The following is a 14,519-nucleotide window of genomic DNA, read 5'->3' as shown; positions in this document are numbered from 1 at the left end:
TTTTTGTTCCAGGAGCAAAAATCTTCCTGAACCACAACCACTATGAAGGCACCGTCTCGTTCCTTCCTGCCGAGCACAACATTGGGAACCCCAGGGACAAGCTGCTGTGTCGATCAGGGTAAATAAAACATTAACCACATCTTTTTCTGCAGCGTTCCCAACACTGCGTGCTAACTTATCTGATGTACTGTCGTTCAATAGCAGCTCTGCACCTGCCACGGCGTAAATGGGCTAGTTTGCGCTGTCAGGGAAACCTATCTGATTTATTGTGGACTGAACACATTCAGTCTCTTCTGACACGAGCCAGAATAAGTGGTTTGTGTTTTTTTGAGATGCCGAACGCTGTTTGCATTCGTTATTGAGACTGAAAGGGAAGGCTAGAAAAAACATTCATCAGTGAGAACGCCATGTTTTCCTGACAGCTTATTTTCCCATAAAAATGTGATATGACTCGGCCTCTAAAGGCCTTTTCTCGACTTACATGAGCACCTCTGACAAAAAGAACTTCAGAATAGTTAAACTGCGATACGAACAGGTACAAACCACATCGGGGTAGAATAGACTAGAATGTATTTGTACCTAATGAATCATTTAGGCTTGTTAAGGCAGAGCAGCTCGCTGTTGTCGTGATGACTGTAGAAATGAAGTTATGCTGATATTTCAGGTGCCATGTCTGTCTGCACAAGCACTCATCAAAGGAAAAGCAGCGGGGGATGTTGGAGGAGAAGGAAGCGTCTGATAAAGGTACAAGTTTGGGATTATGTTAAATTAATCACACCAAGGGGGGGGAAAAAAAAAAATTGTTTTTCTTATTCCTCCGCCTCGTTATCTGCTTGTTTTTCTTCCTTTCAAACTATTTTTGTAAATGGTTTTTCCTAAACTCCTGCTTGGAGAGGAAAAGACCAAGAACTAAGAGGATGAGACAATTCCACACTGGCTGTCTTTTTTCTTAAAGTCAGACACACACACACACACACGCACACACACGCGCACACCAGGAGCTAAATCAGGGGAGATTCACATTTTTCTCTCTTTTGGGGAACAATAAATACCAGAGAAAGTCTGAGAGTAAATAACACCATCCCCTGCTTCTCAAATGTTTACTTTATCTCAATTTTCTTTTGGGACTATTTTCGTCTCCCGCAGCATGGAGGAGTTCTTGATGAGATTCTTGATGGGTTATTGACGAGAAAATATAAAACTGATTTTTAGTGACACTGCTCCACTCTCCATCGAGCCCCACTGGTGCTGTTGTTTGTACTTTTTCTTTTTTTTTTTTGCCGTATTTACACATCTCCATAATCCAGCTCTTCCTCTGCATGATCAGATTACGTGTACAGCAGGGCTGTCACTTTTTTTCCAATATAATATATTGCATGATATTCACACACACACACACACACACACATTATGTGAGGTTGATGAACTGTGCTGCTGATCTGTGATGCTTCTCTGGCTGCTTCACTCGAGTGGGTCTAACTTGTTCCTCTGTTTGATTTGGTGTAGAACTCAAAATACTTTCACAGGCGCCGATGTGGCGATTGCCCGCCCGAGAAGATGGTTTAGTTTGCTCGTGTGCCTCCATTTTCCCGGCAAAACAACAAAGCACCACTGTGCTTCATTTTCCGATGGATTCTCAAGTGAATCTACGGCTAGAGCCTGCCCCACAAAAGCACAACAAACTTTGTAACCGTTTTTCAACGTTTTAATCGCGAGAAAGCGCAGACTAGACGATCCAGTCCAGACACAGGACCACACACTTGGCGTTTCAGGGAGGAGATTCCAGGGATTTGGGATCTCACAGAAACTCCCGTGATTTATTGCGATTTAAGAATATAAACAGACATGGAGGTGGACTGTTGGCGGCGTCAGTTATGACAGAAAAAGAGGACAGAATCAACTTGGCTTGTACAAATTACAGTTCTAATTGCGGGGTTCTGCTCACGCCCCAGTCGCTTTCAAGTCGTAAATATCAAACATGTTTCGTACTTACGATTTGAAACCGCGAATACTCTGATGCGGATCATTTGGCCAGGCAATCTGTTGGAAGGCAATACTCAGGCCGGACCACGTAGTAATTACCTCAGACTGTCTGATGTGCTTCTAGGCTTGAGTGAAATTTGGATCCCAATTATAAACTGGGATCCAAATTTCATACAAAAAGTCAACGCCCGGTTTCCTCGAAGGTGATGTGGCTCCCCTCTCTCACACACAAACACACACACACACACTTCGTTATCTACTATCCACTCAGCCCACCAGCACAGCAGCACAAACCTCTGGAGGCAGATGAAATAGTGACTCCTGTGTGGGTGCACTGGTGCATGTTTGTGTGTGTTCTTTTTTCCCTCTAATTAGTGTGCTGGTGTTACATTTAAGATTTTTACGTCTTGCTCTGGCTATCTGGGACTGCGACTTCTTATGGTTTGTGTGTGTGTGTGTGTTCTTGTGTAAATATGAAAGCAAGTGTATCCTGTGTGTGTGTGTGTGATATGTGACAGACTCCCACTAATCAGGAAGATATTTGGCTCTGCCAGCGGGTTTGTCTCACGCCGTTGCTGCTGTTTGTTTTTGCGATTTCTCCGTCTCTGTGTCTCTTTCTCTCTTTTTCTGGCATGGGAAATCTGAGACAACTGCTAAATCAATGAGGCACGACACACTCACTCTCTCTGCAAATGAGCCAACCTCCCCTCTGAAAAGCAAATACTCATTTGGAGACATTCACCAAATGAAGAGCCTACGGTCCGCAGTTGGATTTGTTGTTGGGGTTTTTTTTTTGTTTTTTGTTTTTTTTAACATTTTCTTTTTTAATGTAGCGTTAATCACAGATTCCCAATTAAAATATTGTTTTATCCATGTAGCCTCAACGGGCTTGTTATCATCGGCTCGCGTTATCACCTCTGTCGGTTTGTTTTGCAAAATGAGGGGGAAAGGTAATGAGTCGTTTTGCTTTTTCGAGATCACATAATTTTCCCTCTGAGACGCTCATAAAAAAACAGTCAGATGCTAATTTTCGAAGTCTGTGATCACTTTTTGCAGCTCACTGCAGTGACTGGCTGGTGACAGGCACTGCCAGTCCCGTGGGTGATGATACCACTGTCTCTTTGATACGCCGTCATTTGTAAACAGCCGCTAATCTCCGAGGAACAGAGTGGCGATTTGTGAAGTGCAGCCATCGCATCTGTCACTTGAGACTCGGAGGCCACATGTGCATCTAATCATAACAAGATGACTTCAAGTTAACGCAGTGTGTCTCCTTTCTGTACAGCTCTCTTTGATAGCGTGAGCCCTTCATCAGCCAAACGTAATTGTATTTCGTAACAGAAGCTTTAGTACAGCATCAAAGTTTCTCTCTCGGCTCAGTCGTCAGGGAAATGCTGCTCCGAGGCTTCCTGCCAAGACATCTGGATCTTAATGGACCCTCATCAGCATCACTGCTGTAGTGTGACAAGCTTGGAACTTAACCCCAGGACTCATAAAGCTTGTGCAAAATACACAGTATCATTTCTAAAAGTCATTACCTGATGGTACACAGATGATTAGTTTCGGCATTTCTGTAAAAAAAACAAAAAACTGGCGGCTTAAAAGTAGCGGTAGTAGCTAATTTTGTCTCTTATCTAACTCGCACCGGTTTGTGCTGAGGAAGTTCGAGATTTTTGAAGTGGGGTTATGTAATAACGTTGTTCTGTGTAGTCAGTGTGCGTTGATACGTGTGCTCCTTATCTTTCCTGCCTGATACTGATACCAATATCGCAACCTTGAGTAAATACTGATACCGATATCAGCCGCACACAGTCATTTTAAAACCACTAATGAGTTTCAAATGGAGTAATTTGTGCCGATGCATTAACTTCAAGTATAACATAAACAGCTTAAAAAATGACTCATGGACTTTTATTTTTACAGTCTGGGTTTTGGATCACATCAGGTTTCTATTGTTCTAATATTGGATCTATGGATGGATTTATAGTATAGAGTATAGAACTGGGTCATCTTCTGCTGCCTCTGGAAGGCTTTTGAACACTGAAGTCTCTGAATGTACTGATGGAGGCGGCAGTAGACCTACACCTCCTGTGTTCCGTGAGGTAAAATCCCAAACGACCGCATCACTTCAAGGCTGACACAATCCAAGCATCTGCAGAGGCTGTAGAACTTTTGTCGAATAGAGCAGTGGCGTCTATTCACTGCAGCACTGAGCCTCCTTATTTACTAGTGTCAGATAGAGGAGATTTAGGTCGAGAGGAAAGAGAGAGGAGCTAAAAGTAAATGGCTAGTGGACAAGGCTTAACGTGTTCAACAGCATTTGCTGAAGAGTCTCAGATTTCCCCGCTTGAACGTGCCCTAACTTTCATGTGAAAATACTGAAGTCAGAGTGAATTCACATTATTTGCACATTTTCATATATTTATACTGAACAAAAGTCCAATATGCTGTATAATGTATTTTATATTAAAGTATTACATACACGTCTCAAAGCAGAATTTTAAGAGCTTTAATACAGTGGAGTTTTATTTAATTCATTTTTTTTAACCAAAAGCTATATTTTTCTTTCCTCTATCATTTGATCGAGAATGCTATGATGTCTGCCAGGGTTTTTCATCCTCCCACTCCGAAAAAAATCAAACCTCGGAGAACTTTTTTCTGTTCCAAACAGAATGAACTGAATAACGGTAGAAAAAAAATAAAAAATACAATGCAAGCCAATCTCACTCAAGCTCGACACGCTCCTCTGTTTCAGGCGACAGCGGCGGTTGGAGCGTGATCCATGGAAAGTTCGTTGCCATCAACGCAGCCAGTATGAGCTGCGCGTGTCCACGTAGCCCGCAAGGCCTGTCGCCGTCCGCCCACCTTGCCGACGGCACTACAGACCTCATCCTGGTCAGGGAGTGCTCCCGCCTCGATTTCTTCAAACACCTTCTTCGACACACCAACAAAGACGACCAGGTTAGGAAGGAAGGAAGGAAGGAAGGGGTCGTAACTTAAAGGAATACTTCACCGATTTGCATTTAGCTTTGTATTCCAACCTCAGTTTCCTCTGAGTCGAGAAATATCTTCATTCTTTTTTTTTGTTACGTGCCCACCAGTGAAACTGCAAAGCTAATTCCACTCGTACAAGGGGGCGGGACCTCATTGCCAGAAGGTAAACAGTGTCCGCCATCTTTGCTAACAGTTACGCTAACAGGACCAAGTGTCAAAATTGTGTTTTTGAGGTCATACCACATGACATCCATATTTGGAAACTATCTACCAGCCATTTTAAAAGCAGTTATATCAAAAGATGAGAGAGAGTTACAAACCTGCTAACACATTCTGTGGGTCCTCTGCAAAGTTGTTTGTGATGTAACATCCTGTCTTGGGGTGGCTTTGAAAATGAAAGCTCCAAAATGGTGGTTTCTTCATGTCGCACCACATATATTTCATAAAATGGACATACTCGGACAAAGTTTACTTGCGTAAATAAGAGGGAAATATCATTACAAGATCACTGTAATTTCACATGAGGTTACAAAACACTTTAGAATTTATGCCAAATAGGGCAGAAAATAAATTTGATAGATTAAGATTGATTTTAAATAAATGTCCAAAACTGGATTCATGACTGGACGGTCACACCGCATGATATTTTTACACTTTCGTAGCAATACAAATGAAATGCCTAATGATTTTTGAAAAAAGAAAGTGGTTACACATGAAGGATGTGACTAAATATATATGGTGTATTTAAGTTTTCTAGAATATATTTTTAACAAGAAAAAATGCAGTTGGACAGTATAATTAGCCGTCATGTCATTGGCCCCCTTGTGCCTTCCCACGTATCATAAATAACCTCCACCATGGTCCGGAGAGGCACCAGTAATCGCTGCATCAGGGATCTGCTGTATGGGAGAACGGGCTGATACCAGACTAATGCCCTCTTAGGGCTGTGAAAGTATTACCAGGGGAAGTGTAGTGATTAGTAATTATTACTTCAGGAAGGACCTTGGGAAGTTTATCCCATTTAGAAGAATCTTGGAAGTAATTTCAGTGGCTCGGCCTTGGTAGAGTTCTGAGATTGTAAACTGTATTTTGAGCCAACACTGACACCCCGAGGTCAGTCTGAACTTTTCAAATCAACATGTTTTAGCTTTGTGGAGCACAAGGATGAGTTGGGGTTTTTTTGGGCGGGGGGGATATTTTAAGAGGTTGCTGTCAGATAAAAGCCAGTAATACAGCTTTTCAAAGATAGGAGTGCAGAGGCTGTTGCTGTTTGACTGAAATGTGGTAACTTGGGTGGTACAGAAGTATGTTTGTTTAAGTCAATAATGATTCAAATCATTTGGTTTTTCGTAGCCCAGGGATAAGCCTTTTATGTGCACTTTCGGCGGGGGGGGCTTTCTTTATGGAGCCCAAATGGACAAACCACTCAGACTCTGCGTTTTGTGATTTGAAGTAGAAGCTTAATATGCAAACAAAGATGAAAGGCGTCCCTTTTTTGTATGTAACGACGAACAGTTGATTATAGAGTCTTTTCCCAAGGTCAAAATACTAACATTTCAGACTCACAGTTTGTGTTTTGCAGTGTAGCTTTTGACAAGACACTTGGAAATCCATGTATGGACGGCAGTGTCGAAGCGCTGTGTCCACGACTTAAGTCAGAAAGCAATATCTGGAAAGCTACGGGGCGATGAGGTGTCGTATCCTCCACGGCCACCAAAACAGCATTGGTTTACAATGAAACAAAAGATTATACTTTACTAAACTGCTGTCTAAGAATCCCATATTTCAGTATCCATGTTGTGACGCTATCGGTGGAGAGTCACGTCTCCAGCTCCGGGATGTTGTCGCTGCTCTCCTCGCGGCACAGTATGAGGTAGACAAGTGGTCGTATGAGCAGCCTGAGCGAGACTTTGCATCAAAGTTCACTTAATATCAGCATCACTGTCCAGCCGAGCAGAGAGAAACAAGCAGTGAGAAGCCACTAAGCGTATTCATGGCCTTGTCAGAAAGCCTTTTAGGCAGACCGTCCGGCATGAATGCAAAGCGGCTGCAGTCATAAAGTGGGTCTGATGTGAAATAAATGGCTGTCACTCTGCTTTCGGGGATGAGAGAGCGCCGGAGAGTGAGAGCATGAAGAGAGAGAGACGAAAACAGAGGAGGAAAGAAAAGAAGTCAGTGAGAAAGTGGCACTCTGTGAAGTTGAGGAAAATAGTGCGTCGGAGTGAGCTGCACCTCTCTGCGACACTGAGCGAGATGAAAGGAGATTTTGACTTTTCATCTCTCTATTTTCTTCTTTCCGTCGTTTACATTGTTTTTATGCACCACCATTTCATCTGACCTCTTCTCCCCGCTCTCTCTCTCTCTCTGTTTCGCTCTCTCTTTCCATTATTTTGTATTTGTTCCCCTGTTTGATAAATGGTGAAAAAGGGAAGGACAACCCCACATGCAGTTTTGCTTTTCATTATAAAATCAGTAGGAGTCCATAAAAAAACACAATTGAAGGCAGATTAAATTTTTACCGCACCCACCAGGAGCTGGTAAGCTAAACAACAAAAAAAATACACCTTTTTTATCTTTTATCAGGCAATATAATCATCATATTTCACAGAATTGTTGCACTGCCCATTTTGTGTGCTCTTGTGTATAAAATGAAGTGGTTTATGTTCGTTGGGAGGCGTTTAAATGATCCAGAAGTGCATGTTGACACAGTGTGAACTCAAATCATCAAGTTTCTGTGACACTTGATGCTTGTGTTTTGTTTCCCTGACTTGGAGCAGAGGTATACGTGCCTTTACTACCTGTCTGTCATTCCACCGTAAATAAAACTGCATTTTGAGGATGAAACTTCGGGTCATTCAAGAGAGTGTGGTCTTTAACCTCTGCACCATCTGTTGTCACATCTGTTGCTTCACCCATTTATCCATCCGTCTCTCCTCCCCCTCCTCTCTTGCATCTGTCTCGGCCTCGCTCTCTCTCCCCAGTTTGACCACCCGTTTGTCGAGGTCCACCGGGTGACCAAGTTTCGCTTCCAGCCGCGGCACCAGCAGCTGGTGTCGCTCGAAGACCTTAGCGAGACTCAGAAGAAGGCGGACTTCAGTCCAGTGTGCTCCTGCCAGACCACCTGCAGCAGCGACGGCAGAGCCCACAGCAGCTGGAGCTGCGATGGAGAGATCCTGCATCATGCTGCGATCCAAGTCAGGTAAACAAATCACAGAATCTGTCACTTCAACTGCCGCATTACAGTTGTTATGTCAGGTAACTTCGGGCAGGGTCATACTTTTGGCCCTTTTCCCTTTTCCCAGCTCGCCTCGCCACGGTTTAGGTTGGTTTTCCACTACAAGGATAGCACCTACTCAACGTAATCATTAGAATCAGTTCATTAAAACTGTTTGTTCAGTACTTCCTCCATGACCGGAGCACAGACTCCATCTGACGCAGTGCTGTCGCTAAATCCACCAGACTCCTCTGTTAAATATTGAGAATTTAGACATTTCCCTGTCAATTGTTGGCGATTAACCCACGTTTTTTGGAATTGTTAAGTCTTTTAACCTGATCTACTGTTCGGCATTGTTCGGCTTGTTTCTGTGGCGGACGTCTCTTCCTGTGACGGCACTCGCATAGTGCCTACTCAGCTCGCTTGGAACCTCACCAGAGTACGCACTAAAAAAAGTACCTGGTACCAGTGCCGAGGCGAGGCTAGTACAGACCAAACGGACCATGCGCCTGCTCTTTTTCTTTCCAGAACGCTATGAAGAAGTCAGCAAGTACCCACACATGCACAACTCAGCGCTCAAAGAATACAACGAAACACAAATGAGGTGTGAAATGTGCGAGACGTGGTTAGTATGACCACGGTCCGTTAAACCCCCCCCTCCCCCCCCCGCACTTTGTTTTTATTTGAAATAAAGTTGCAGTATTCGAAACTAAAACTGAGCTTCAGTGTGAAGCATGAATCAGAAAGTTGGCGGCTGGCAGCGGGAAGTTATTGTCACTTATGTGTAATGATGGATGTTTTGCCAATGTATACGGCTTTTTAATACTGTAACACTGAAACAAACACTTGTCCCGGCTCAAGAAGGGCACACTTCAATCATTTTACCACCGTGCCCACTCATTTTCACTATTAAGAAGGCTGTGACAAAAATTACATTTTGAAGAGGCCGGCAGCTCAGATGATGACTGCCAAATGACTTAGAGTCTGCATGCACAATATTGCAGAAACAATCTAATGGAGGAAATATTCACATCCTTGCAGAGCTCAAAGCGATTGCATCACCATGGTTGGGTATTCATGGTACAGACTTCACTTCTGCGTATTAGGCTGTAATCTTAGTTTAAATAGCCCTAAATTCTTTCTGAGGATCATGTATAACTGAGGCTTAAGCAGGACTTGATCACACACTGTTGCTTGGGAGCTCAGTATTCACAGCACACGAGGTAGGATTTACAGTTTTTTAGTCACATTTACTTTTAAACAAAACTGAAATAGCTAACGATTGAATGTGTTGTGACCAATTTCATCATTAGAGGGTCATTGCTTTTTTGTTTTTCTTTTCCCTAATCCCTTTTAATTACCAAAATAAAGCAGCCTGCAAAGACACACTAAAAAACACTACAATGAGACTAGTCTAGCACAAAGCATGATGGACCGTGGGGCCAACGTGCTGCATTAATTTGGCAAGAAAGTAGAAAGTACATTATTTTTTATAATCGCTTCATCTGTCGATAATTTCCCTGATTAATCGAGTGATCGTTTGCTAATTGCTAAGTAAGACTTAGCAATAGTTTGTGCAGATTTTGTGCAAAAATGCAATATAAAATGCTTCACAAGTATACTTATAAAAAGAAGTTATACAATAAAAAGCAAACTATAATAAAAACAAGTCATTTAGTGTAAGAAACAAATACATATTCATATATTGAAACCCAAATCTAGATACCCTATGACAAAATTAGCACTGTATATTATACTGCCATCACCTTAGAGCTGACTCCTATTCTTTTAATACATGATAACGTGAATCATGATGAATCATTTAATAAAAAAAAAACCCCAAAATGTTTCAAATGTCAGTATGTAAAATAATCCGTACAGAGGAAATATTAGCAGTACCTGGAAATAAAGATGTCCCACTGTTTGCTGTGAAAGGAGCGAGAGCAGTAGTTCAATTGGCAGTGCGAGCGTCCAGCTGCGTCTGATCTGGAGACACGTCCATTGTTCTCCGCTGGCACTTATTCTGGCACTGTCCACACGTCAGTCTCTCACACACATCACATCTCTGTACAGCCAGTGTGGCACTGCGGCTTGACACGTCATTTATTTCATGCTCCATTGTATTTTGCCAGTGATGCATGGCGCTGTAATGTTGCTAATTTAATGGCCCTCCCCATGTTAAAAGGCTACTCCCCTTTAATTAAAGCAGAAGTCCGTCCATTTATCGTCTCTTCCTCTCTGCTAATCGTTCTTCGGCTGTGGATAATTAATGATAATAGCCCAGGCCGAACGGACTGAAAGTAAGAAAGAAAAAGGGAAAGAGCAAAGAGTTTTGCTTTTAAACTTACTAATCCATGTGGGAGTAAAAGCTGGCAAGGTGCCACAGCGATGGAATCGAACCCGCAAAGTTCCGTGGATGTCGTCATCACGGTCAGTTTTCGCGTTACTACGGTCACAGTTGTCATTTGGATAAAACGCCGTGCTGTTCCGTTATTCAAAACAACAGGTGTTCCAGTAAAAAAAAAAAAAAAGACATTAGAGGTGCCAGACATAGCCACAGGCTACACAACATACTGTACTATCATAACACCCATTGTGTTCAGTCTTCATTGGACCTCACACGCATCAGAAACCGCCACGCGTGTCGTTAAAGTGCGTCGGGGCCCATCTGTACTGCGACATCTGTTATCGCAACTCTTTAAAAGGGTCTTTTACACAAGTCAGCACACCTGGGGGGGGGCCTCAACAGTCATTACGTTGAGGGGTTGTTATTGGGGCGAAATGATGAGCTGTTTGTGTGTGAACTCTTTTCTCTCTGCAGCGTCCAGTGCCGGTTGATCCGACTGTTTGCCCGCGGTATCGAGGAGCAGCAGCAGCAGCAGCAGCAGCAGCAGCAGCCGTCTTGTGTGTTTGAAGATCCCTGTGCACCGCGGGCCCCACAGTCAATCACACACTGTGCGGACTGAGAGCTGGACGATGCATTTTTGCCACTAGAAATCAATTTGTGAAGTTGCACTCTGAAAAATACTTTTTTTTGGGGGGGGGAAAGGCACACATCACCAAAGTGTCAATGGAAAAAACGGCATCCCGTATCTCTTTAGTGCGAGTAAAATGTGCAGGAGGTCTTCTCTTTGCTCAGGCTGTGATGGAATGATAAAAGAAAAAAGCTGCCACACTGGCTGGTGGAGACTGTGTGGGTGAAACAGAGCTGACCTGGCCTGAGCTGGACTCACGGCAGTCAGAAATAGGATTTCCAAACGGACATGAAGGAGAACGCAAATAGACAAGCCAAGGTGATAGAAGGATTGCTTTAAATGGGAAAAAAAAATCCTGCGACACTGATAAAATAAAGACTTTAAAGAAAGAAGAAGCTCCCACATGCAATCTGCTGCTCCCTTTTTGGGGGGGAAAAAACATTTCATCTGTGACTCAGGTGAAAGTAGATATGAGCCAGGGGCAATAATGAAAAGAACTGAATACCCTGCTAATACACTAACAGGACCCCGGTGGCTGCTGGGTAATAAGGCAAAGTGGTTGCTAAGTGATTCATTGTGTCTCAGCACTGCTGCGCTGCACCTGTGGCTCTGAGCGCTTTCCCTCTCTGGCTGGAAACTAGCAACAGTTCCGCCATCACCTGGGATTAGCCGATATTATACATGGTTATTGTTATTAGAGATATAATCTGTTGAATGGATTAAAAATAATAATAATTGACCAGGTCAAGCTGGCCTTGATTTGTCGGAAGAAGAGGTCACTGTAGAAGAAGCAGCTGCTTCTATTGTGTTGTTGTTTTTTAGTGTGTACTTGTATGTGTTACCTCACTAGGATATTTTCTTTCTTTTGAGCATAAACTCTGACCTTGCTAAGACCGTTAGTCTTCATGGAGATCTAAACCTGGTTCTAAGGAGGCAGAACCTCTTTTTTGGAGGAACTGGTTAAATTGGTGGTGATGGTTAAGGTGAGGGATACGTCAATGCAGTGTCCTAAGAAGAACAGAGAATGGTGTGTGTGTGTGTGTGTGTCACGTTTTATCACAACAAGTCTCATGACTGCTATTTTGCAGACACTCTCTCACTGTAGCAACACACTGCTAAAACAGGCACGCACACTCCTTCAAATGTAACACCTTAAAAGCTCCTTTCCTCTCTTTGAATCCTCTCCGGGTTTAGTCAGTACTGAGGTTTGTTGTCTATGATGTTTCATCCTCAGTCTGCAGTATGATGCTCCGACACACACACACACACTCAGAGACACACACACACACAGACAGTAAATGTAGGCAAGGACTGTTTTCAGAAATGCATCAGTGAATTGAAATCCAAAGTTCCTCTTGAGTGTGGGTTATTATTCTGCCACGATTCGATTTGAGCAGAAACGCCGTAGCATTATTTGTTGGCTGGATCCTTCATCTGAAAGTACTCTGTCAAGCAATACTATCAGGCCCGACTCACGCAGAGTTTGTGTGTATACAGCAGCAGCAGCAAAAAAACATCAAACTGCTGAAAGACCGGTCTTTTGAGCAGATGTTTCTTGGTGTTGTGAGACTCAAGGCCCATTTAGTCTCCATTTATTCTCCATTACATCGGTCACTACCCTTCATTCCTCCGTGCTGTGCACAGGAATGTCATGGGGCGACAACAGACCTGATGGTGCTATACTGAGAGATAAGTCGTGTGTGTGTGAACTCATTAGTGTGGATCGTGAATAACGAGCACACTGGTTTATTAATGTACAGGTGCAAGAGTAAATGTAAAACAATATGTTTGGTTTGTCCATTCTGGTCCGACTCCATTAGAGAGGACTGACCTCAGCACACTGTATGTTAGTTTGTGTGAATCACAACGTAATTGTTACACAACAAACACCACAAAAGGATGTGACTAGTTCTGTTTCAGTATAAATTTCAATTTAAGTTAAGCTTTTTTAAGTGTTAAGTGTTGCTGTTCTGTCCATATTTAAGTTAGAACCTAAATGAAACTGTGATGTAAGTAGACGCTGTGATGATCTGTTTTATTTAAATGCTTAATAAAGTGGTTTCCACCAGTGTTTGTCCCTGCGGTATGTTTGAGGCTACTGCTGCTTTATTCTTTACTTTTCTTTCAATCTCTCTATCTGTCTCTCTCTCTCTCACACACACACACACACACACACACTCAAAGGTCAGACCTCCCTTGCTCTGGCCTTCTCAATCTCACTCTTTCTCCTTTTTATGAGGGAAATTTAATAGGGTGCTCTGATGTGAGCAAGATGTTTCATTAAAGAACATCAGACATCAAAGGTCTCTGCTGAGATGGAGTGGTATTTCAAGCTGTGCACATTCTGCACACATAGTCTGGAGTCCCGTTTCTTTCTTGACACCGTGAGGCAGTTTCAAGGTGACAGATGGCAAAAAGAGAAGGAGAAACTGAATTTGGAACGCATATTTTATTAAAATGCTCTATTCGCAGATATGCAAAGTGATCCAAGTGACAGCGCAGGTTGTCAATCAACAAATGACACTTAAAAGGCATGTCCTCACATAAGCCCTTATAGTTAATGCTTAACAAATTGAAACCAGGCAAATGTTTTTATTTTTATGTGCAAGTGTGGGCCTGTGTTTATTCTTTGGAAAAACACATCTTTATTATACTTCCCTTATGCATTATTTATAAGGTGGCACAACGCGCCACATACGTAGAGTAACACCATCTTGTGTCCCACTTAAAAATGTATTATTATGATTATTGCGTGTGATAGTAAATGAAAAATAATACCATTTTTTTTTTACTGAAGTCATCTCCTACCACGTCTGACCACCACTGCTGGTAGCACAGTAAATATTCTCTACCTAAGTGACCGAATGTCCTCAAAATGGTCCCACATTACTCAAATATAAGCACACGCATGGCAACAAACACCACAGGGATTTGTCAGCGACTCCAGTCCACACCTGCAACTAAATTCGTCTCATTTTCTCTCCCCACCATTTTGTTGCTTTGCTACTTTCTCATTGATTTATTCTCCATCTGCTTGTCGGCGGCCCTCCGAGAGCCGCTATCTCATTCCCACATCCCACCTGAGACGCAAGGTGAGGCGAAACAGTGGCAAACACCCCGCGCTGCCACACGCGCGCACAAAAAGCAGACACTTGTCCCCAGTGCCCCATACAAAAGGCTTCTCAACAGGACATGGCATTGCTGTAACGTCCCCTGGACACTCTTGTTCTTAATCTGTCCGCTTCTCATCTAACACGTCCGTCACTTCGCTCACACTTCCTTCCACATCTTTTCCCTCCTTTTCTCGTTTGCTTCAACCACAGTTTGCGTTGTGGATTCATGATAATGCAGAG

General features: G+C 43.0%; 1 protein-coding gene across 1 annotated transcript in view; it reads left to right on the top strand.

Moving 5' to 3' along the window:
• Nucleotides 1-11,881, top strand: part of cerk (ceramide kinase) — a 40,564-nt gene extending 28,683 nt beyond the window's left edge. Inside the window, exons 10-14 of the mRNA XM_044021470.1 lie at nt 13-118; nt 665-744; nt 4,739-4,944; nt 7,959-8,176; nt 11,013-11,881. Of these exons, the coding sequence (XP_043877405.1) occupies nt 13-118; nt 665-744; nt 4,739-4,944; nt 7,959-8,176; nt 11,013-11,157 (755 nt within the window). The 3' untranslated portion in view covers nt 11,158-11,881. The remainder of the gene's footprint in view (nt 1-12; nt 119-664; nt 745-4,738; nt 4,945-7,958; nt 8,177-11,012) is intronic.
• Nucleotides 11,882-14,519: the final 2,638 nt, after the last annotated feature.

Source organism: Solea senegalensis, linkage group LG3 (genome assembly GCF_019176455.1).
Source record: "Solea senegalensis isolate Sse05_10M linkage group LG3, IFAPA_SoseM_1, whole genome shotgun sequence".
In the NCBI taxonomy this organism is placed as follows: domain Eukaryota; kingdom Metazoa; phylum Chordata; class Actinopteri; order Pleuronectiformes; family Soleidae; genus Solea; species Solea senegalensis.
Note: the sequence above shows the minus strand (reverse complement) of the source record. Positions and strands in the feature narration are given on the sequence as shown.